Source organism: Coccinella septempunctata, chromosome X (assembly GCF_907165205.1).
Source record: "Coccinella septempunctata chromosome X, icCocSept1.1, whole genome shotgun sequence".
Taxonomy (NCBI): Eukaryota; Metazoa; Arthropoda; class Insecta; order Coleoptera; family Coccinellidae; genus Coccinella; species Coccinella septempunctata.
Window position 1 is genome coordinate 13,706,287 of NC_058198.1, and position 24,936 is coordinate 13,731,222.

A 24,936-nucleotide genomic window follows, 5' to 3' on the forward strand; every position below is an offset into this window, starting at 1 on the left:
AGGGGTCTTAGGAGGGTTTGAAATTGGGGGGGCTGGAGACATGTTTTCGAAATAATGAGGTTTCGGTTTTCGAAACAAGCTAAAACATGAGTACTAGTTTTGTACCACTTCTTATATCTTAAGACACAGGTTGGTTGAAGATTTCTTCATTATGTCGAGATTATTGTTTTCTTCCAACTATTTCGTGTTTGACAGTGAATATTTCTTACAGACTTTTGGATCCCAATGGGAACAGAACACAGTGCCATTATTGCACGAATAGTAATGGACTACATATTAGACAACATTTTAGCCCTTCCATTCAGTTTTTCATTCATTAAGAAATATGTAGATGACATTATTTGTGGTATCCCTGAAGATATGATAGAATCAACTTTAGAACGTCTCAACAGCTTCGACGAACATATTAAATTCACCATTGAATAAGAAAATAACAGTACCCTTCCTTGACACACAAATAATAAGAACTCCTGATAACAAAATCATCACAAATTGGTACACGAAGCAAGCAAACTCAGGTAGATACATTAACTATTTATCTAATCATCGCATCCATAAACTGTCACACCCATCTTCCAGAAAAAATAATTTAAAAATTTTTTAGAAAATCCTACTAAATAACGGTAACCCTGAACACCTAACTAATAACTAATTTACAGCTTCCCAGTACAACAGTCCAATGATAGGAATGATAGTGTCCTCCAGAATGATATGCCGGAGGACACTAGAGAAATTGTTAGAACGGCGCAGGGTAGAGACACCCAGAATGAACAACCACAAGAAAATACCAATCAAACTAAAGAAAACTATATGCATCCTTTCCGCTCATACCTTACATTACCCAATCAATTGTGAAACTTTTTAGAGATGAAAGATTAAAAATAGCAATAAAAAATGATTTCAAGATCAGTAAAATTTTTTCACCATTAAAAGACCAATTTAACATTGATAGAAAATCCTGTGTTGTATACCAAGTTCCTTGCTCGCAATGCCACCTGTCTTACATTGGACAGACTAAACAACAAATACGGAAAAGAATGACGCAACACAAAAGCGAAATCAGGCTAAATGAGGGGGGTTGTGCATTAGCACAACACTGCAGAGAAGATGATCATGATGAAATTTGACGAGGTTACAATACTCGAACATGTGAATAATTATAACATGAGGCTCTTCCTAGAAATGTTTCATGCAAAGAAAAACATCAATAACAGTATGAATTTTAAATCGGACATAGATAAATTAAGTAACATTTACGCATTATCTTGATTCACTATAAAGACACCACATCGCAAACAAGAAGAATTACCACAGACATACAAACAAACTAATAACATAGAACAAAATCAGCGTCCTTTGACCTTGCTACATAAAAAAAAACTCGTGCGTATTATAATTTCGAGACGTAATTGAAAGAAAAAACGACCTAATAGAGTTGATTTTATTATTGAAAGAGAATTACATGCCAGTATTGTTCGTCAGTATATTTGAGACATCTTCAACATTTCGGTATGTACATTATTTTTCCTGTTTCATGTTTTTTTTTGTGTGTCATCAATGTCCAAAGTATTATATGTTCTTGAAGAAGGCTGGCATCCGCAGCCGAAACGTAGAGAAAAAAAATAAATGAAGATGTAACATCTGTCTTTGAACTTCACCCGTTATTACGTAATGACACAGGTTATGTATGTAGGTACTAAAAAACATTTTGCGGTCAATCTACTGTTCTAACTATTCTGCAGAAAAATGCTTGATGAACAGGTCAATTTTTATGTTAAATCGTTCCGTGACTAACCTAATATTTCGCAGCTCTTTACTGCCAAGAGAAATGGATTTCATAGACAGGAGCATATACACGAAACAAAAATATTACCATGACGGATACGATATTAATCCCATGGCCCATGGAATTTCTTTGGGCCCCCTCAAATCGAGGAGCACGCCCCAGGAAGGCCATGGAAGATGGGAATCCCACATATTCGAGTGATTTCGGATACCAGTTGTATAAGGCTGACGAATACAGTGAGGAAGAAAAATGGATGATAGGTGATTTTTTTTGTGGAAAAGAACGCAGCCATCGCCTCAAAGTAGAAATACCGTCGAGTATGAAGGATGATGGCAGGACTTCCTACGAAACGGAAGAACGCCGGATGACTGATCCGGACGCAGAAGCTGAAGCAGAGATGGGATTATCAGTTACTGAAATTTTCCGATAACAGTAGGGAGAGCCAGATAGGTTGGTGTATATGACACAATTTCCATGCATGAATGAACCAGAAGATTTTTGCGGAACTTGAACCACTCACACATATACAAAATAACATTCCACCTCGATCCACCAGAGAAAACATAGATTAAGTTCTGATTCGTAGAAAAATTCAATGATAGAAAAAGTATCAGGTACACAAAAAAAATTGAGAAATCTTCTAAATCACTGAACCCTCAGCATACCCGAAAACTTTTTTCGCCAACTCCGTGCCACCATGTTGAGTCTGAAAAATTTGACCAACTTATAGTCTTCATGAGCGTTACCAGCCTTCGAGTCGAAGAAGGGAATCGTATAGTTCTAGTCAAACGAGGACATCCTTCAAAATCACAATGCTAAATATCATTTTTGATATTCACTGTCACAATAACAGTACCGCGTAATTTTGAGAAGTGAACCCATACCAATGGCCAAAATTGATGCAATCAAACAAGAACTTCAGTGTCAGCTTGCAATGGAGAACAAAACTATGTAGCGACCTACACGACGAATTTGTTCGATGGTCTTTCATTTTTTACGAGAAAATCAGCGAGGGAAGAAATCGTGAAATATATGTTTTGTGTTATAAAAAGAGTGTATAGTTTATTGAATAAATTATTCAAAATACATACACTGCATCGTAATTAGTTTATTCCGGACCCAATACAGTTACAAGAATACTACAGTGGCGACGAGATCAAGGATATAAACTCAGATGGAAGCTTTACAAATAACTCACTTCAACTGTAACGAGGAAATGGCGTAGTTAGGCGTAAAATGGAAAAAATGGAGAAGGAGTTTCGAGATATTCATTTGTGCAAAAGGTATTACACACGATATTAGGAAGAAAAACCTACTCTTGCATTGTGCTGGGCCAGAAGTACAAGACATATATTTCACACTACCGGCTTCCGAAGACACTACTTCGAAAAACCAATACGATGTGGCAATGATCGCTATGGACAGCTACTTTAGTCCAAAAACTAATACAGTCTACGAAAGATACATATTTCGCAGTATTAAACAAGTACAGGGTGAGTCCATGGAGCAATTCATCACAAAATTGAAGGAACAAGGAAAAAACTGCAATTACATCGATTTAGACGATCAAATTAGAGACCAGGTAATCGAGAAGTGTTCATCATCCGAACTGAGAAGGAAATTTCTGGAAAAGGGTGAAATCAAGTTGGACGAAGTTCGAGAAATTGCCAAGGCATTCGAAGCCACAGAACTGCAGATGAACGCTATGAATGGGAATGCAGAAGTCAATAAGGTTGTCTTTAGAAAGAACAAAAGCAACACGAATGGAAAACAGAAGATATCACAAACTGATGGATCTTCTACAAGGAGGAGAAGATGTTATCGTTGTGGAGATACAGATCATCTGGCAAATACATGCAAATTCGTTAATTCATTCTATCATTTTTGCAAAAACAAAGGACATTTACGAAAAGTTTGTTTCAAATTTAAGAAATCTAACGAATGTAATGAAGTTTCAGATTCAAACCAGAATAATATTGGAGCTTCGGAGGATCCGAGAGAGGATATTTGCGAATTATAATTCAGGTTGCTACAAACGATAGTTCTTCCCTACGTAAGAAATTTTACTGCACAATAAAAGTTGAAGATAGGAGAATTGAATTTGAATTAGACAGCGAAGCAGCTGTTTCTATAATGAGCAAGGTTGATTTCGATGTACACTTACCTTACACTTAAACCTTGTGATATTACATTAGTTACTTATGGAGGAAGTAGTTTAATCGTGCTAGGTTACATTGAAGTTCAGGTTACATATAAAAACAAACTACATTTATTGAAATTATACATAGTAAAGACAAATAGTAACCCGTTATTCGGTAGAGAATGACTTAGGACATTAGAGTTGAATCTTGCGAATTTGTTTAACATAAATTCTGTTACTTACAATGATAGCAATAATTCAGATTCCAATTTAGAAAAGTTATTAAAGGAATACAGTCCGATATTTCAAAATAGAGTTGGAAAAATTAGAAATATTAATGCACGTCTAAGACTAAAAGAGGGAGTTAACCCAAAATTTGCAAAAAGTAGATCGGTACCCTTTTCTTTACAGGAAACAGTAAATGAGGAATTATGTAGATTCTCTGATTGATCAGGGGATTTTAGAGCCTGTAGATAGTAGTGAATGGGCAAGTGCAATTGTACCTGTAGTCAAATCCAATGGGAATATAAGAATTTGTGGGGATTACAAACCTACCCGCAACCCAAATTTAGTAGTTGATGATTATCCTTTGGAAAAATTTTCCAAAATTGATATTACTCAAGCATACATACATTTAGAAATTCACCCTGATGATAGGGAATTGCTTACTCTGAATACAAAAAGAGGCCTTTTAAAGCCTACTCGTTTAATGTATGGGGTTGCGTCAGCACCTGCCATTTGGCAGAAAACTATAGAAACCATTTTGAAAGGCATCGAGGGGGTAGCAATATTCTTTGATGACTTAAGGGTTACTGCCCCAGATGCTTTCAACAGTAAATGTGAATGTTAACCATCCCACAGGATGGCTTTTATGAAGAACTGTTTTTAATATGAATTAGGACTCACTGTGAGTTACTCCTCATTTTACATCCTTTTGTTTTTCTAGGTTCGGTGTGTGTTTGTCATTGTGAGGGTATTCCTAACTAAATTTACGTATGATAACTTTTGACCCAGTCTTGAAAAACTACCCACAACGTACTCATTTTTCCATAATAGAAGCCTTCCTTGACAGCACACCGGTTTCCTTGATAAACTGTTAGTAATTCATTTTTCCATCTTAACATTTATTTTAACATGTACTGATCGTTGAATTTTTTAGATTGTGTTCTGATGATGGCCATGGGCCGAAACATTAAAATTGAGTCCAAACAAACTGGAATAAGACCCCCTTCCCCCCGTGATTATATCCAGTAGGATGAATTTCAGAGAATCTTTAAATCACATTTAGACAGATTAAAAGAAATATTTAAAAGATTTGATGAATACAATATACGCATAAATTTCGATAAAAGCGTTTTTATGGTTGACAAGATTGAGTATTGCGGTAATACTATAACTAGGTTAGGTATAGGAAAGTCTAGAAAGAAAGTTGAAGCCATACAGAACATTAAAAGAGCAACGAATAAAGACGAATTGCGTTCGTTCTTAGGCTTAGTGAATTATTATAGTCGATTTTTTTAAAATTTTAGTTCAGTGACATTTCCATTGAATCAGTTATAACATAAGGAAACACCTTGGAAGTGGAGTAAAGAATACGAAAATTCTTTCAAGCATATTAAAAATGAAATGAATTCAGATACGGTTTTGACCCATTACAACCCGAAATTGCCCTTGGTTCTCGCTACTGTACCAATTCTCGGCCTGAATGCATGTGTAAAACATAACTTAATTAAAAGAGTTGATTCGGTAAATATTAGATTAATAAGTAAGGATAATATTGTTATTAATAATGAGGAAATTTTTGATGGAACAGGCAAAATACCATTTGAATATAAAATTAAAGGAGAATTATATTCCATTTGTCAGTGCTTGTAGAAGAGTGCCTGATACAGTAAAACCAGTTTTAAAAAGAACATTAAAGAATTTGATACACCGTGATATTATCGAGAAAGTTGAAGAACCTACTGAGTAGGTTAATAATATAGTTTAGAAAAAAATAAACAGATATTAGATAGCGAATTAGCTACTTATTTTAAATCTCAGTCAGAAATATATGAAATAAATAATGTATTGTATTTAAATGATAAAATTATAGTTCCAGAAGCATTGCGTAAACTCATGATGAATAAATTACATGTAGCTCACTTAGGTATTGAGAAAACTAAAGCAAGAGCTCGTAGAATAATGTTTTGGCCGGGAATAGTTAAGGATATTGAAGAGTTGTTAGGAAATCCCCCAAGAGGCGGCAACGCAGCAATTCAGAGCGCATTCTCTTATCGAAGATATTCACAGATACAGTCTTCTGAAATGAAAATCAAATTTCCAACATAATAATTTGGTCCAAGCGAGCCAGGATCTATTCACCAGGAATCGATCAATTTTCATCGAGACGAAAATACCAAATTTTCGATACCGAAGCCCAATCGATCATTGACTTTTCCAACCATTGGAGTGGAGTTTCCAACCAGACATCGTCTGAGCAGAACGTACATATCCCAAATTTGAGAAGAGATTTCCATCGAAGGAAAACCAGAAAAACTTCAACAACAACAAAAAAAGCTGTGAGTTCGTTCCTTGTATCCCTTTTTTGTTTCCATCTGTTCCTATCCAGCGAGCACAAACTTCCCTGGGATGTTTCGAAAATGTTGGCATGAGGATGTTTTTTTGAAACGTAACATGCACTTCCCAAAGAGGTCTTCAAAGGCTATTGGAAATCTTTATATGTTCTGATCTGTGCCATCTGTGGCATTTCTTCCTCTACCTACTGAGAGGTACTGGCGAGTTACAAATAATGTTAACATGTGGATATCTCATTTAGACATCGCATAGTTCACCTTTAGAGGTCTTCAAAGGCTATTGGAAATCTTTATTTGTTCTAATCTGTGCCATCTGTGGCATTTCTTCCTCTACCTACTTGAAAGATTTAAAGCTACAGAATTCAGGTTATTTCTTCTTTATGTTGGTCCCATAATTTTCAAAAATAAATTAGATATTGTGTAACGTTGTCGTCGAGCGATATTTCTTCAGGTTTTTTAACATGTGACAGATTAGGCAGTTTTTATATTTATTTTTGCTTTCTCGTTTATGTCTCTACATTGAATGAAATATAACAAACATATTTCTAAGTATTATATCAATGCACTGTTGCCAGATTTAATATAATTCTTAATGACTAACTATTTACAATGTTGACTATGTTACATCTTTCCCCTTAAGCTAAAGTCATACCTTAATTACTTATTATTTTTTATTTTTTTTCTTTACCATATAATAACCTAATTCTATTTAGCCTATTCTATAACTAACATTATACTTAACTATCTAATTCCAGTCTACCTAACTTATACCTAATTCATCTATTATGTAAGTAAATGTTAATAAAGAAATACTACCCTTTATAGTTGATTTTTTTTCTCTCTCTCAAATCGTAATCGTGCTTATTTTTACACATATTCAGACTGAATCTAGCCCTATTAATATCTACAAGATTTTCAGGATCTGTGATTATCCTTGTACCTTCATTTTTGTTTATTTATTTATTTGTTCATATGGACATGCCATTTTACATTATAATGAGAAAAAACATAATTCAAAGCATGATATCAAAAATAAACATAAATTTCTTAGAACTCCAGTGAAGGAGTTCTCATCTATTAATCAAATCTTGAGATTCGAAATATCGCTTTAGTGCAAAGATTGATGCAGAGAATATGTCAAAGTCACAACCATTCGTTGTACGTAGTGCTCTATCGACTGGGCCGTTCATTGTGTAGTTGGTAGGATTGAACCTCACGTGAAACGTTTCTCTGGATCTCAATGGTGCTGGCTTACAATTTAGTCCTATTCGATGCAATAGGTATTCACTATCGACAAAATTGTTCAGGAGTTTGTACACAAACATTATGTCAAAGTTTTCTCGTCTCATTTCAAGTGATCTTAAATTCAGTTTCTTTTGGACAATTTCATAATTCTCCGTTACAACGGGAGATCCAGCTTGAAGGTTATCCATTTCAGAAATTTTCTCTGAACCCGTTCTATATTCTTTTTATGTACGGTATAAGCCGGCGACCAGACGGTGGTGGAGTATTCTAGAATACTCCTGACGTTGCAGCAGTAAACTGTCTTTAAAGCATCTAAATTGTTGAAATGTTTCATAGTTATTTTTATGAATCCGAGCATTTTGAACGCTCTGTTCGTTACGTATTGTATTTGATGAATGAAGTTCATTTTAGAATCAAAATAAACCCCAAGATCTCTAACCGTAGAGGATTCTCTCAAAGTAATCTGGTCCATTTTGTATTCAAACAGATGTGGTGATTTTAATCTATTGAATCTCACCACTTGACATTTTTCTATGTTGAATTCCATATCATTTGTCGAACTCCACTCTATGATAGCATTCAAATCCAGCTGCAACAATTCACAATCGTCTAATGATGTTATTTGCCGAAAAAGTTTGAAGTCATCTGCGAAAAGTAGAAACGAACTGAACTTGATTGCTTTCTCTATATCATTGATGAAAAGCAGAAATAAGAAGCCTGAAATAGGTGAACCCTGAAGTATGCCAGATTCCATAATGAATTCCGCTGAACATGTACCTGATATAAGCACTTTTAGTTCAATGTTTTTTATTCGATCAGCCAACCAATCTAATAACGGGGAGTCGATCCCTAATGCTTTGAGTTTACGAATAAGCAACCAATGAGCAACTGAATCGAATGCCTTTTTGAAATCTGTATATATAGAGTCGATTTGTTTTCCATTCTTCAATGCCCTGAAGGACATGAGAACAAATAGATGGAACAAAAGAGTTCAAGAACTAAATACTATCGATCATTCTGCATGGAAAATGCAAAAATGTCTGAGAAGAGAAAAGACTAAAATACCACCTCTCCACGGAGAAAGAGGAATGGCATATACGAATATCGATAAAGCAGAAGCACTGGCGGACTCGATAGAAAGAGAATCGAGAATAAATTACAGACCTGATGACGATAATGACGAGCTGGAAGATCTTGTAGAGAACAACGAAGAAGAAATGGACGAACCACCAGTAGACGACAAAATAGAAAAACCAACTTCTCCATTTGAAATAAAAGAGATAATCAGAAGCTTGAAAAATAGAAAAGCTCCTGGAAGTGATAAAATAACGAATGCTATGTTGAAGAAATTACCTAGAAAAGGTATAGCTGCTCTCACAAATATTGCAAACGGTATAATGAGGACTGAACACTATCCGGAAAAGTGGAAAACTGCAGAAGTCATAGTATTCAACAAACCAGGCAAAGACAAGAAATTCCCCCAAAACTACAGGCCGATAAGTTTATTGTCCGCCCTAGGAAAAGTAGTAGAAAGGGTAATCGCTAGGAGGCTTACAGAAGAAACTGAAAATCTGAATCTCATTCCAGCAGAGCAATTCGGATTCAGAAGAGACCACTCAACTGAACAGCAATTACTGAGACTCACAGAATACATAACAGAAGGATTCCAAAATAAACAAGCAACCGGTCTTGTACTACTAGATGTCGCCAGAGCATTCGACAGAGTATGGCATGAAGGATTGATTCACAAAATGAGATATGCTGGATATTCAATGAAACTGTGCAAGTTGATTAGGAATTATTTGAGGAACAGAAGATTCTACGTGAAAGTGGAAGGAGAAAACTCCACAACCAGATATATGGAAGCAGGGGTGCCTCAAGGGTCAGTACTTGGGCCGTTACTGTATAACATATATATTCACGATATACCAAAATCTCCAAGGACTATGCTGACACTATATGCCGACGACACAGGAATCGCAATGCGACATCCCAAGCCAGAAATTATAGAAGGAATGTTACAAGAAGCTATAGATGAAATAAATGACTGGTGTATTAAATGGAAAATAAAACTCAACGGACAAAAGAGCCAAGCGATATTACTGCAGAAGAAGAGACTAAGAACTACAACAAATCTAGAGGTAGATGGAGAAGAAATCGAATGGAAAAACGAAGCAAAGTATTTAGGTATCACCCTAGACAAAGGTCTAAAATGGAGAAGCCATATCAAACAAGCCGTTGACAAAACCAAGGCAGCGATGAATATGCTCTACCCGCTGATAGGTAGAAAGAGCCACATGTCAAATGAGACAAAATTGAAAATAATCAAAGCCGTTGCTAGACCGCAACTGACTTATGGATCAGGTGCTTGGGGATTCGCGGCAAAGAGCCATATACAAAGAATTCAGGCAACAGAAAACAAGCTACTACGATGTGCCATAGATGCGCCTTGGTTTGTCAGGAACAAACAGATATATCGAGATTTGAAGTGGGAAACCATCACCGAATTTATGAAGAGGAAAGCTGAAAAGTTATTCGAAACAGCGAAGGAACATCCAAACGAAGAACTCAGGAGACTAGTGGACTACGATCCGGAGGAAGACAGAAGAAGAATGAGAATTTACAAAAGGAGACCGAGAGATCAATTGAGGAGAGATTAAAATGAGTACGACAACTTATTAAAACTATACTAAGAAGAGATATCCGAAATGGACGAACATGAAAACCCTAGCACGACAATGTGCAAGAAGAAATCAACCGATTAAGGGATAAATGGTTTATAGGCAAATGCCCGGAACCAACAAAAAGCAGGTTAGGTTTAGTGGGTCGCGAACTCAGGAGAGTGAGTAACCCCACAGTGTTCCCTAGAAATGGGTTCCTCTGGGCGAGAGATAGAGCCCCGTGTTTTTCACGGTCGCAGATTCCCCCTGCTATAAAAAAAAAAAAAAAAAAAAAAAACATTCTTCATGGATTCTAGTATAGTATTCGAATATGTCAGAAGATTGGTCGTGACTGATCTTTTCGGAATGAATCCATGTTGCTCCTCTATGAATATATGCTTGAAGCATGGTGAAATTTTGTTTACTAGCAGGGTGTCGAGCAATTTTGGTAGGTATGAGGATTTGCAAATTGGCCTATAATTCTTTACGTTGTTTTTATCACCGGACTTGAATTTCGGGATTATAAAATTAAGTTTCCATTGAGTAGGAAATCGTCCCGAGCGCAGAGATAGGTTGAAGAAGTCACACAATGGAGATGCTAATTCCGCTCGACATCGCTTCAGAAATATGGAAGGAATCTCATCTGGACCTCCGTCATTTTTTTCCGGAAGTGAACAAAGGCAGTTGAGAACTTCTTCGACAGAAAGTACACAATTATTTAGGTGGACGTATTTGTCATATTGTACTGATTTTATATAGTCCTTATAACAAGTTTCAGATTCTTTTTTGCATTCTCTTCTGATTCTAACAAATTCGTTATAGTCTTCTTTCCGTTGATTGAGTTTGAATTCCCTGTGAGTTGCTTTTTTGAGGGAGATTAGTTTTTTTAAATTTGACGAAAACCAATGTGGGTACGTATTTTGAGTTTTCATCCTTCTCGGTACATACTTATTAACGATCTCGAATATAACATTATAGAACAAATTTGTACTTTTCTCTATTTCATCGGAGATAATCGTGTTCCATTCTACGTTAGCTAAGCTTTCAATAATGCAGTCAAAATTTGCCGTCTTGAAATCGTAATAGAAAAGGGCAGGAAGATTTTCGTTAATTTCGATTTCGCTTGTTAATTTGATATCGAAGTTTAAGGCAGGATGGTGAGGATCGCATCTAATCAGTTCATCGGGTGATTTTGTAGCATGGATGTTATCGTATGAAACAAATATCAGATCTAATAACGCGTTATTTATGTTCCTTGTTGTATTTATTTGGTTTAGACTGAGAAGTGCTGCTGTATTACTTACAAGAAATTGCGGCCTCGTCATATAAAAACTGTTTGTATCAGATGTATCCCAACATTCGCCTGATATGTTGAAGTCTCCACAGAATATCAGATTTATACTATCATATTTATCAACCAATGTTTCGAGTTCATTCAAGTAGTATTCGTATTGTGTATCGTTACTGCCGGGCGGAAAATAAACATTAGATAAAATAAAAGATTCAGAATTCACTTTCATCTTCACAAGAATTTGTTCGAGATTAGAATCGATCGGAATTGAATGAGATATAAGATTTGATTTAACGGCCACCAAGACACCACCTCCAATTTTTTTAGTGCTTGTGTTACTGTCTCGGTCCTTTCTATAGATATTATAGTTGTTCATGCCTAGTTCAACATCACCAAAATCTGAGGACAGCCACGTTTCGGTTAAAAAGATTACATCATAGTCAGTATTAGATACTGCAAGTGACAGCTCGTTCAACTTGGTGCGTAATCCTCTGACATTTTGGTAATAGCCAGTTAAGGCTGTAGGTTTATGTGCTATTATTGGTGGTTGGAGGGTGTCAGAAACTGAATGATTAGTTTTAGATGGATTGAACGTTTCGAAATAATCTCACCCTTACTCCATCAGGCCATGCCCCAGGTTGAAGAAGCTCCTCAAGTGACAGATCGGTACTACCGAATTTGAAGGACTTCTTGGGCGTTTTGGACTTTAAGTCAAAGCATAAGATATCCTTATTAGGCCATTGCTCCTCTGCATATGATTTGATATTTTCAGCTGTTGTATCAGATTGCAAACCGCCAATCCATATCCAGTTTCGTCCTTTTGGAGCTGGTTTAAGTAAGCTGTTGGGATTTCCAGTGCCCCTCACTAAGTTGCTCCTCCTCTTTTTAGAGTTAATTACAACTGTAAATGGTTCCTCTTCTATCTGTTGGGTATCTATAGATGAGTGTAATTCTTCCAACGATGTTTTATTCTTGTTTTTTTCTGTAGAGTTTGTCTTCTTCACTGTTTTTTCTTTTGCTTTTTCTGAAATCTCATTAGTCTTTTTCTTCAATACACTGGATTTCGCATTTGGTTCATCATGAAGCCTTTTTTTGTTGGTTTCATGAAAATCTCTCGAAGATAGAAGGCGGACCAGATCGATGTTGGATTCTTTCAGTGATGTTACCTCAGCTTTTAGATCAATAAAGGTTTTTTGTATTGTTGCCACAATGGTTTCTGTATGATCTTTCATTTCTTGATTAGATGGTGAAGTACTTTCTTCAATTTCTGAGCTGTTGTCATTTTCAGGGAGCAGCTTTGTCGTAATTCTTTCAACACAGTCGTCGCAAAAGAAGTAGACATTTTTGGACTCAATGATTGCTTTGTAAAGAGAATCTTTTATTCTTGTACATTGTGGATGATATTCTGATTTACAGAAGTCGCATTTGATCAGCTTAGTGTTGACGATAAAATTATCGTGGCAGGTACCACAGGAACTGGACATCTCGTTGCAGTTTGCGTGTATGATATCCTTTCGTTTCGGAATTTTCAGGTAGAATGATAAGAAGGCAGTTTTACAACATATGTTGGTCGCTGGTTCACACTTTTATGTAATTTCTGCAATTGTTTCAATCAAATACAATTTGTGTTCTGAACATTGCGATTTGATTGATATCTAACCGGATCGTCTAATTTCGAAGCTTTCCGTTGATGTAATTTCCAATAGAATAACTCAATTTATTTGCGTATAATCGGCGATCACAAGGAGGCGTACAAAATCGTGTGCTACCACTCCATTTGTTTTATCATTATGAAATTTGGAACAACTATTATTAAGCAAAATGATATGTTGTCTAGTTCTTCTGAAAATTCTATTCTCAATATCTATGACATGATAAGATCGTGGTCCCTCACATAAATTAACAATCTTCCCTTCTTTCCAAACATTTTTATATTTAAACAACACCCTATCACCTACTTTTCCTTCTGCCAAGTTTTTCACATGTCTGTTATAATAATTTTTCTGTCTCAACCTTCTATTTTCAAATTTCTCACGAACAAATTTCTTATTTATCGCTACAGGCTGAAGCAAGTGATCCATGACAGGTATGTCATCTTTTAGACGACGACTGAGTAATAATTGAGCAGGTGATAAACCAAAATCAGGACTAGATGTATTTCTATAATTGAGCAAGTATGAGTTGATATCGCCATTTTCCAAGTCACACTTTCTGAGCATATTTTTAGCAATACTCACAGCTTTTTCTGCTAAACCATTGCTTCTTGGATAATTCGGACTTGAGTTAATAAGTTTGATATTCCTTTCATTCAAATAGTTCTTTAACTCGTATGAATTGAAGGGAACGTTGTCAGTAACAATTATGTCTGGATATCCATGCAAAGAGAACACCTTGTTGAAAATTTTTATGATCTGACTTATATTTTTAGATTTTAATTTTTCCAATTCGATCCAACGACTATAATAATCTATAATTACTAGATAATCATTATTTTTAAACGTTAAAATGTCACTTGCTAATTTTTCCCATGGGCGATTAGTTATAGAATGTTGTGAAATTGGCAATTTGGAATTATGTATTATTTCTGAACCTATTACACACACTGCATTTTGAAATAAAGGTTGCTATATCCCTAGAAATCCCAGGCCAGTAGATGCATTCCTGAGCTCTAGTTCTACATTTATTAATTCCCATATGACCCTTATGTAAAATTTTCAAAAATTTCAGTCTTAATTGCGCTGGTATTATTGATCGATCACCAAAAAATATAAAATTGTCAGCTACAAAGATTTCCTCTTTAATTTGAGAAAATTTCTGTACCTCTTCAGACAATTTATTTACACGCTTAGGCCATCCTTTTTCAGTGAATGCTTTCAGTTTAATCAAATTTTCATCCTGTGTGATATATTTCTCAATTTCTTCTTTGTTTTCGTCCGACATAGGTAAATCTTTTATCACATTACTATGAACAAGAATATCTTCAATTTTATCAGAATTTTTCATTTTCACAGCAGCCCTAGATAGCATGTCTGCTATCAGCATTTGATTGCCTGGTAAATACGTAACATTGAGGTTATATTTGAACAATCTGAAAAGTAAACTTTGTAGCCTGCTAGATACTTTATTGATATCTTTTTTGAATATATTCACTAGTGGTTTATGGTCGGTTTGTATTCCCACTGTTCTTCCGTAGCAATAATAATTGAATCTTTCGACTGCAAATACTATAGCAGATAATTCCCTTTCAATTGTTGCATATCTTTTTTCAGCATCTGTCAATGTTCTCGAAGCAAACGCGACCACCCCATTTTCTTGCAGCAAACACGCTCCAAACCCTTCAATTGAGGCATCACTTTGAATCACGATAGGTTTCTTTATATCATAATGACGTAAAATTGGTGCTGAAGTCAATAGCTTTCTCAAGTATTTTAAAGCATCCGATTGTGGCCTATCCCAGTGCCATATGACATTATCGCAAGTTAATTCTCTGAGTGGACTGGTAATTTGAGATAAATTTGGAATAAATTTTGACAGATATTCCACCATACGATCTTTTAATTTAACTATCGCGTCAACTCTATTAGGGTCAACTTCTATACCATTTTCCGAAACAATATAACCCAATAGTTTGATTTGTGTTTTTTTATATTGAAATTTATTTTTGTTGAACGTAATACCACAATTTTTTGCTCTATCCAAAACTTTTTTCAAAATTCTGTCATGCTCTTCTTCAGTCGAACCTGCTATTATCAAATCATCAATATATATTTTGTTGCCTAAAATATCACCGAAAATTTCTGAATTTTTTCGTTGAAATATCTCCGCTGATGTATGAATTCCGAAAGGTAATCGCAAAAATTTATATCGACCCAATGGTGTGGCAAATGTACATAGTCTCAATGATTCCATATCAAGTTTAATTTGATAAAAAGAATCCTTGAGATCTGCTATGGTGAAATATTTTAGACCGGCTAGGTCACCGAGTATTTCTTCAGGAGATGGGATTTGAAATTGTTCACGTTTCAAGCATTTATAAAGGTCTGATGGATCCAAACAAATTCGTATCTTTTTATTTTTTTCTGTAACGACGATATTATTAACCCAATCAGTGGGCCCTGATTGCTTAGCTATTACACCATATTTCTCCAGATTTTCTAGAGATTTTACAAATTCTGGAAAGGGACTCTTAGGGATTCTGCGAGCGGCATGTGCAATAGGTACGCTATTGTGATTCAAGACTAACCTATGTGGTTTTCCTGGGAATGTTCCAATGCCCTCGAAAACAGACTTATATTCTGTGAAAATTGCGTTTAATTGCTCAGAAAATCCGACCTCAACTGATTCAACAACTTTAATTAAATTGCATTTCATGCTACTTTCTAAACCTAAAATTGGTTTACCCTGCTCTTCAACAATTAAAAATTTCAAATTGTATACCTTATTCCGAATATTACAGTTAATCTGTATGGATCCTTTGACATCCAGCTTGCTTCCACCGTAAGCAACCAAATTCACCTTCTGATTTTTGTTGATTTGACCTGAACCATTTTTCTTGTTCTTTATCACACTTTGAAAAACGTTGGCAGGCAGAATATTACATTGAGCTCCAGTGTCGACCTTAAAACACACAATTTCATCATTAATCTTAACATTTTCAGTTATTTCTTTCATAATATTTAATTCAGAAATATTTTTTTCAACTATTTCATTTTCTGTATCTATTATATTTACAGTTTCAAGCGAAAAATTATCACTAGAATCGGAATCTATAAATTCTTCATTTATTTCATTAACCTCTCTTTTTTTGAATTTAAGGAACTTCTTTTTCATACAACAAATTTCAAAGTGATTCATTTTTTTGCAAAAACTACATAGTTTAACATATGCTGGACATTCATTTTTTTCATGATTCAAATTGCATCTTTTACAAGTGAAATGGACCTTATTCTTTTTATTGAAATTTGAGCTACTTATCTTATTCCGCTTAAAGTTTCCTCGATTCTTCCGTGAATACTCCTGGATTGCATCCACTGCCGTTTCCATTCCTTTACTGCCCATTTCCGTTGTCTGCTTGCGACTGGTCTCGAAAATTTGGCAAATTTCTTCTGCTTTTGCCATGGTCAAATCTTCAATTTGTAGCAATTTTTCCCGAAGATGGTTGTCACACATACCCATTATCAGCTTGTCTCTCACTATTTCCATGTCCTTTTCATATTCGCACGTTGCTACCCTGGTTTTCAATTCTAATATATATTGCGTTAAGGATTGTCCTTCTTTTTGATTCCAGCTTAAGAATTTGTATCTCTCGTAAATCAAATTCTTTTTAGGTTCACAATATTTCTTGAATTTGTCTATAACATCTGTTAATTTCGCTGAACTTTTTAGCTTGAACGTATTATAGACTGCAATACCCTCGTCGCCAATTAAATGCAAAAGTATCGCTATTTTTACACTTTCATCCTCTTCTTTGTCTTTTCCTGATGCTTTCATGTACAGGTTAAATGTTTGTATCCACGTGGACCAATTCTTTGAAATGTTTCCAGAAAAATCCATTGTAGTTGGAGTTCTCAAACCCTCCATTTTATCGTGTTTTACACCTGACACCATGTAACGTTGTCGTCGAGCGATATTTCTTCAGGTTTTTCAACATGTGACAGATTAGGCAGTTTTTATATTTATTGTTGCTTTCTCGTTTATGTCTCTCCATTGAATGAAATATAACAAACATATTTCTAAGTATTATATCAATGCACTGTTGCCAGATTTAATATAATTCTTAATGACTAACTATTTACAATGTTGACTATGTTACAATTGAATCAGTGACAGCTCGTGCCCATAAGGTCCGACCCAGGATATACAGGGAATATCCTGGAATAAAATTAATATCTATTTTTTCAACCAATAACTGGAAATGAAAACGCGGAATATTCAAAATTGAATATTCCCAAAAATAAGTGCAATCAGAACTCAATTGGCATGTTTTTCAGCATCTTGATGTTAAGTTATTGGTTAAGAAATTATTAATAGATAGAAGAAGAAGTTAATTGAAAAGCAATTGGTGGGTTTCAGCGTCTTCATTTTGAGTGGTTGATCAATATTGAAGAAACATTAATTTTATTCCAGACTTATGTCCCACCCTGCAGATATAATCTGATTTTCTTTATACAACCGCAGTGTATAAAAGTTTAGGCTTGTTTTTGGAGAAAGAATGTACTACACTTCTTTGTTTTTGCCAAGCTTTTGAATAAGAGTTTTATTCTTCTTCGGGGTCTTTCTGTAAATACCGATAACAAATTAATTACAACACAAAACATCAACGTCAATACGAATCAAAATTTTACGTTCACTGAAACACATCTACAATTCTGATTTTGAGTGAAAATGTGCTAATTTTTCCTTTCTTTATTTCACCATTCCTCCTTCTACTGTTATATGATTTTGCGACAGGATGCAAAGTTTGTTTCGATTCGCTACCACTCCAATTATTCAACAATCCAAGGAATTTAGAATCCATTCAGATTATCAAAATTTACGAAATGAATCGAAGAAAACTGATAAACACCTACGTGCACCCCTTTCTCTTATTCTACGACACTGACCTAATTCAATTCAATATGGGAACAGCGATGCCGATGGGATTCTTATATCCCCACTCCGAGGCTCGGCCGGCCGATCTACGCGTATTCAAGAAGCTTCGAAATCACCATGCCCTTATAAATTCACTAGGAATTACGAATTTTTATGGTCAAAAAATCACTAAACTACTCTTATACGGTACGATTACCCTTTTTCAAAAATCAACTATTCATTTAATAAACAAAAAATCACCATGAATTCACTAGGAATCAAGAATTTTTATGGTCAAAAAATCACTAAACTACCTTAAACGGTACGAATACGCTCTTTTCTAATATAGACATAATATTCAATTATTAGCTATTCATTTGATAATATAATATCTTGCAAAAAAGTCAATAGACAATGAGGAAATCTAGAAATATGAAAACTAAAAGCCCAAACCATAGCAAAGTAGGCCCAACCCGTGCTGGCCGACCATGTATGTATCTAGGAGAGACGTAATACGATGTATTGTACAGTTCAACTCGATGATAACTGCGTGCGACGTAGGTGCTGTACGGTACCATAACTGGAAGCGTTTCGCTAGGCTGACGCGGCTGGCCGAGGAAATAAGGCATAAGGAAAGAGAACTTCGAAATAAAGTAATAATGTGCGTTCAAAAAAATTCGTTGTCAAGTAGGCTATGGAATTTTGAACGTCGATATACCGAACATCAGCCTTCAAAATTTTATAGCCTACTTGACGACGAATTTTTTTGAACGCACGTTATATAATTCATAATATAATTCATAATATAATTCAGGGCGACTGGGGAGTCATGTTGATCGAAATAAGTTGTCGTACGTTATACTAGGGAGCCCGGCCGACCCTGCATACCCTAACGAGCCGTCATTGTATTGAATTGTACAATCATTTCTTACATTTATTTTGTGCTATATCAGAATACTTGCCACTCCTTATTTATGTTATGATTTAAATGACTATGCTGGCAATCTTCTGAAAATATTTGTTCGAAATTATGGAAATTTATATGGTGAAGAGTATCTTACATATAACCTTCTTCACCTATGTGATGATGTCAAAAGATTTGGGTGGTTGGATAAGTATAGTGCCTTCAAATTCGAAAATTTCATGTATTCTTTGAAGAAAAAATTATGTCTTTCATCAGGAAAACCATTGCAACAAATCGCAAAACGATTACATGAACTCTCAGACCAGACTACTCATCATGAGAAAGTTCGAAAAATTCCATTTATTGTTCCCCATAGGAACAAAAAATTATTGAACTTTAAGAATTTAATTTTATCTAATGCCATGCCCGATAACTGTTGTTTATTGAAAAGTAAAGAATTTGTTTCGATATATGACATAAATCTCAATCAAGAAAAATATCTTCTAGAGGGACAGAAACTTCAACAAGTAGGTGAGGGTTTGTTCACATTACCATTAGATTCTCGCAGTCTTGGTATACATGTTGTTGAAAAAAGCAATGAGATAGTAAAATTTTCTGAAGTTGATATTTTATGTAAAATTGTTTTGATACCATGAAGTGATAAATTTGTTTCATTTCCATTGATTCACTCGAATGAGAAATAAATTTTGAAATTCATTTCATTCCTTTTACCTATACCTATTTTTAAGTTATTATTTTGTGATATCACCCCAGTTCGTACAGCCTTTTTTGAGGATTAATACATAATTAGGTATACACTCATAAAATATATTAAATAAATATATATATATATATGAATGAATTGAATTCTCACAATTCTGATGATTATATTCAGTTTTTAGAAAAATGAGTTACGCCGTTGTAAGATTCATTAGGGAATCGAATAATGGCGATGTGGTGGTCTCAGAGGTTCCGATAGGCTGGCTCTCTGCAGATCGCAAGGAAAGTAGATGGCCACCTAATAACAGTAAAATATATATAACCAAAAACAGACCAGCTCTGACAATTGGCCAACATATCCTGTGGAAGTTGAATGTGTTTGTGGTGAGTTGCGTTTGCATTATCTGAATTTTGAATTTACATTTTCATCAATTCAGACACACTGAGTGAAGCGAAAATGAAGGCCCTGAGCTGCTCTCCAGATGAAGAAGGAAAGCAAAGGGGAAAGGGGTGCCGAGCCCCAAAACCTGTAAAAGCATACAGCCCTGAAAACCCTGGAAGACAAGGTATATAAAAATTCCACTAATACTCTGAAACTTGACAGTCAAATACCTATGCCTAGTTTTTTAATATTGACTGGTAATAATTTATATTTCTGCACGAAGTATTATTATCATTTGCTTAAATGGGTTTTCCTGAAGTAAGTTTGATTTTATCGATTTATTTCAAAATTTTTCAAATTATCGTTCTGTTGTCTACTACTGGAAATCCTGATTATGAGGCAGAAAAAACACTCAGAACTGCATTCTTGGATAATTATTTCACAATCAAGACCATATATGTAAACTTATTTCCTGCAGTAAAACCTGAAGCATCTCATGATATTGTCAAGACGCCTAATGTCAAATTGACAAAGATTACTTTACCAAATTTCGAAGGTGATTATAAAAATTGGCCAACATTTTATGATTTATTTAAAAGTCTGGTTCACGAAAATTCTAGTATGAGTGAAAAATTTCAATATCTTTTAAGTTCACTCTCTTGTCAGGCCCTTAATCTAATAAAAGGGTTTCCGCTGACCTCACAAAATTATCAAACTGCATTTCGAACCTTGAAGGAAAGTGTTGAGACCAATCTAAAAACTCTAAACACTTATAATATGTTCTATGGATGTTGTCTGTCAGATGTAGTATAAGTCATATATGTCTATGGTCGACAGAAGACAGTTATGGATGAATGTATTACGGTGTACGGTGTATCTGTCGTTGAAATAAACTTCTAAAAATATAAAGTGTTTCTTTGAAGCATCGGTGAATCAAATTGTAAAACATCACAACCTTAATAACTCTGATTCTACTGCAAACCAAAGTTTCATCAGGTTTTGGGCCCAGAACCCACAATTCAGAGAAGTTGAGGTTGGAATTAAAATTACCACGTTGTCGAAATGGCCAATTTCACAATGGAAAATATGGAATTCACCAGTTCGAAGGAAGGGACTACGATCACTGGAAATTCAGGATGGAGACAGTTTTGGATCAGAATGAAGTTGCAAGTTGCATCAAAGATCACATTCTGACGCCCACTGAGGACCAACAAAAACTCGACAAAAAGTGCAAGTCAATAATTGTACAATGCGTTGCAAACGCGCATCTTGAATATATAAAAGACAAACAAACCTCATTTGAAATGTGGACATCGTTGGAAAAAGTCTTCCAAAGAAAAGGTATTGCTAATCAACTCTATCTACGAAGGAAATTATTAAGCCTGAAACTCAAAACAGAAAGTCTAGAAGAACATTTCATAAAATTTGAATCAATAATCAGGCAAATCAAATCTGTTGGGGCCAAATTAGAGGAAGTAGATATAGTTTGCCATCTTCTGCTTACTCTACCCGAATCTTACGACAATATTGTAACTGCCTTGGAAACACTAGAGCCACAAAAGCTTACATTGGAATTTGTAAAAGGAAAACTTCTCGACTATGAAATGAAGAAGAAAAACACCTCTGCACCAGAAAGTATACCAGGAACTTCTGCGTTTTATGGAAACAAAAAGTGGACTAGAGGTTCTCACAACAAGGACTACCAGAAGAGACTTACGAGCAGAAACCAGGAACAGAGAAGAGGACTAAAGTGCCACAACTGCGGAAAGATTGGTCATATCAGAAAGGAATGCTGGTATGGTCGAAAGGGAGCAAATGAAGCCACAGCCGACGAAAGCCGAATCACCTTCGCAGCTTCAGTAAACAAGATCAAGTGCACGCAAAAAGAAGGTAATTTGATAAAATTTGTAGTCGATTCAGGTGCAACTGATCACATGGTGAATAATGTAAACTATTTTTGTCATTTTGAAGAACTAAAAGATAAAGTTAATATAGCTGTTGCCAAAAATAATGAAAATATAAAGGCTACTGAAGTAGGTACTATTAGAGTAAATTTAAATGAAGGGATAAATTGTAAAGCTGAAATAAAAAATGTACTTTATGTTGAAAATCTCAGACAAAATTTATTATCTGTTCAAAAGCTAGAAACTGTCGGACTTAGAGTTGTATTCGAGCATAGTTCTGTTAGTATCTTCGAAGCAAATAAATTACTTGCTAGTGGTAAGAAGGAGAATAATCTGTAATTGAATTTATATCTCTGAATAGTGTACAAGCTCAAGTTAGTTCTAGCTCAAAGAATTTTAATCTATGGCACTGTCGGTTAGGTCATATTGAAAATCGAAATTTGAAAATCATGAAAAAGAATAATATAGTTGAAGGTATTGATGAAGTCTTTGATGAAAAAAATTTTGAAATGTTTTCAATATGCATACAATCTAAACAAACCAGGTTACCATTTAATAGAGCGAATAAGAAATATTCTAAAAGACCACTTGAAATTGTTCATAGTGATATATGTGGTCCAATATCTCCTGGTACCTATGATGATAAAAATTATTTTGTTACATTTCTTGATGACTATACACACTTCAGTATTGTATATCTTATAAAAAATAAGAGTGAACTCTTTGAATGTTTTAAGGAATATGAAGCATTAGTTACTAATGAAACTGGTTACAGGATTGGTTCAATTCAATGTGATAATGGTAGTGAATATTGTTCAAATCAATTAAATAATTTTTGCAGAATGAAAGGTATTGAAATAAGACACTCTGTCCCTTACAATCCTGAAATGAACGGATCAGCAGAACGATTAAATAGGACATTGTTGGAAAAAGGAAGAGCGATTCTTCTGCAGTCGAAGCTACCCAAAACAATGTGGGGTGAAGCAATACTTTGCTCAACTTACCTGTTGAATAGAAGTCCCACTGCAGTAATAAAGGGTAAGACACCAGCTGAACTATTTTATAATAGGAAACCAAATGTAGAAAATCTAAAGATATTTGGAAGTTTAGTTTATTGTCATATACCTAAAGAAAAACAGATATCGAAGCTTGATTCAAGAAGTGAAATAAACATAATGATAGGCTATGCAGGTAATGGCTATAGAGTTTGGGATCCTATTAAGCAAAAAGTATCTGTTGTTCGAAATGTTGTTTTTGATGAATACAAAAATATCACAGATTTGAAGTTGAATGCTACTGCTGTAGATGGTACTTCTGCTCTAGATATTATAGATGAAAAAGAATCAATTCATAGTTACACTGAGACTGAAGGTGATATGGGGAAGAAGTTCAAGATGATGAAAGAAACACCAATGAAGAGTTTAGAAACAATAGAAGGAGAACTAAAAGACCAAACTACTATAATGATTTTATTACGGGAGAAGACTTGCAGCATTTAGCTCTACATGCAACGGCATATGTTGATAACATTCCAGAAAACCTAGAAAGTGCACGAAATTCATCAAATTATGATTTTTGGAGGAAAGCTATTGAGGAGGAAAAGAAAGTACTAGAAAAGAATAAAACATGGACATTGATCGATAAGCCAGATTATGCAAAATTGATAGACTGCAAATGGGTATTTCGTATCAAATCCTGTAACAAAAATGGAGTCAAATATAAAGCTAGACTTGTTGCTAAGGGATTTATGCAAAAACAAGGATTTGATTATGAAGAAACTTATGCACCAGTAGCCCGGCTGACTACTGTCAGGGCACTGTTAGCTGTAGCTAACCATGAAAATCTAATCATTCAACGAATGGATGTCAAATCTGCCTTTCTTCATGGAACGCTAGAGGAGGAAATCTACATGAGGATTCCAGAAGGGTATGAAGATGATGGAAGGGTATGTAAGCTCAACAAAGCACTTTATGGACTCAAGCAGGCACCATATTGCGGGAATAAAAAATTTGATGAATTCATTAAAAAGGAAAAATTTATGAAGTCGAAAAATGATCCATGCCTGTATTTGAAGATCACTGATTCCTACCTGATTTATCTATTATTGTATGTTGATGACATTCTTATCGCAGGAAATAAAGAAGAAGAAATTGAGATGCTGAAACAGGAATTCGAAATGCAGGATCTAGGATTTTTGAAAACTTTTCTTGGAATTGAATTTGAAAGCAATGAAGATGGAATTTATCTCAGTCAAAAGAACTACATAAACAATATGCTGCTGAAATTTCACATGAATGAGTGCAAAGCAGTCAAAACACCACTAGAAACAGGAAATTTAAAATTTGAACTAAACAAAGATTTGGAAGAAGTCAGCAATAAACCTGTAAGAGAATTAATTGGCTGCCTAATGTATTTGATGCTGGGAACTAGACCCGACCTGAGCATATCTGTAAATCTTTGTAGCAGATACCAAAGCAATCCCTCTGAGCAATTATGGAAATATTTGAAGAGAATATTGAGATATCTGAAGGGGACTATTAATGCAACATATCATTTCCCAAAAAATGATGAGACAAAGCTCATAGGATTTTGTGATGCTGATTGGGCTGGCGATGAAGTCGATCGGAAATCAACATCCGGATATTTCTTCAAGATTTTTGGTTCCACAGTCTGTTGGACCACTAGAAAACAAACAACAGTTTCCACCTCGTCTACAGAAGCGGAATATATATCTCTTGCCGAAGCAATTAAAGAAGGG

General features: G+C 34.9%; 2 protein-coding genes across 4 annotated transcripts in view; one reads left to right on the plus strand and one right to left on the minus strand.

Annotated features, from left to right (window-relative positions):
* Nucleotides 1-24,936, minus strand: part of LOC123321869 — a 243,046-nt gene that overhangs the window by 43,850 nt on the left and 174,260 nt on the right. The gene's annotated exons all lie outside the window — the stretch shown is intronic.
* Nucleotides 3,195-3,806, plus strand: LOC123321732. Its single transcript, XM_044909466.1, has one exon. It carries the CDS (start codon nucleotides 3,195-3,197, stop codon nucleotides 3,804-3,806), a length of 612 nt encoding a protein of 203 aa, XP_044765401.1.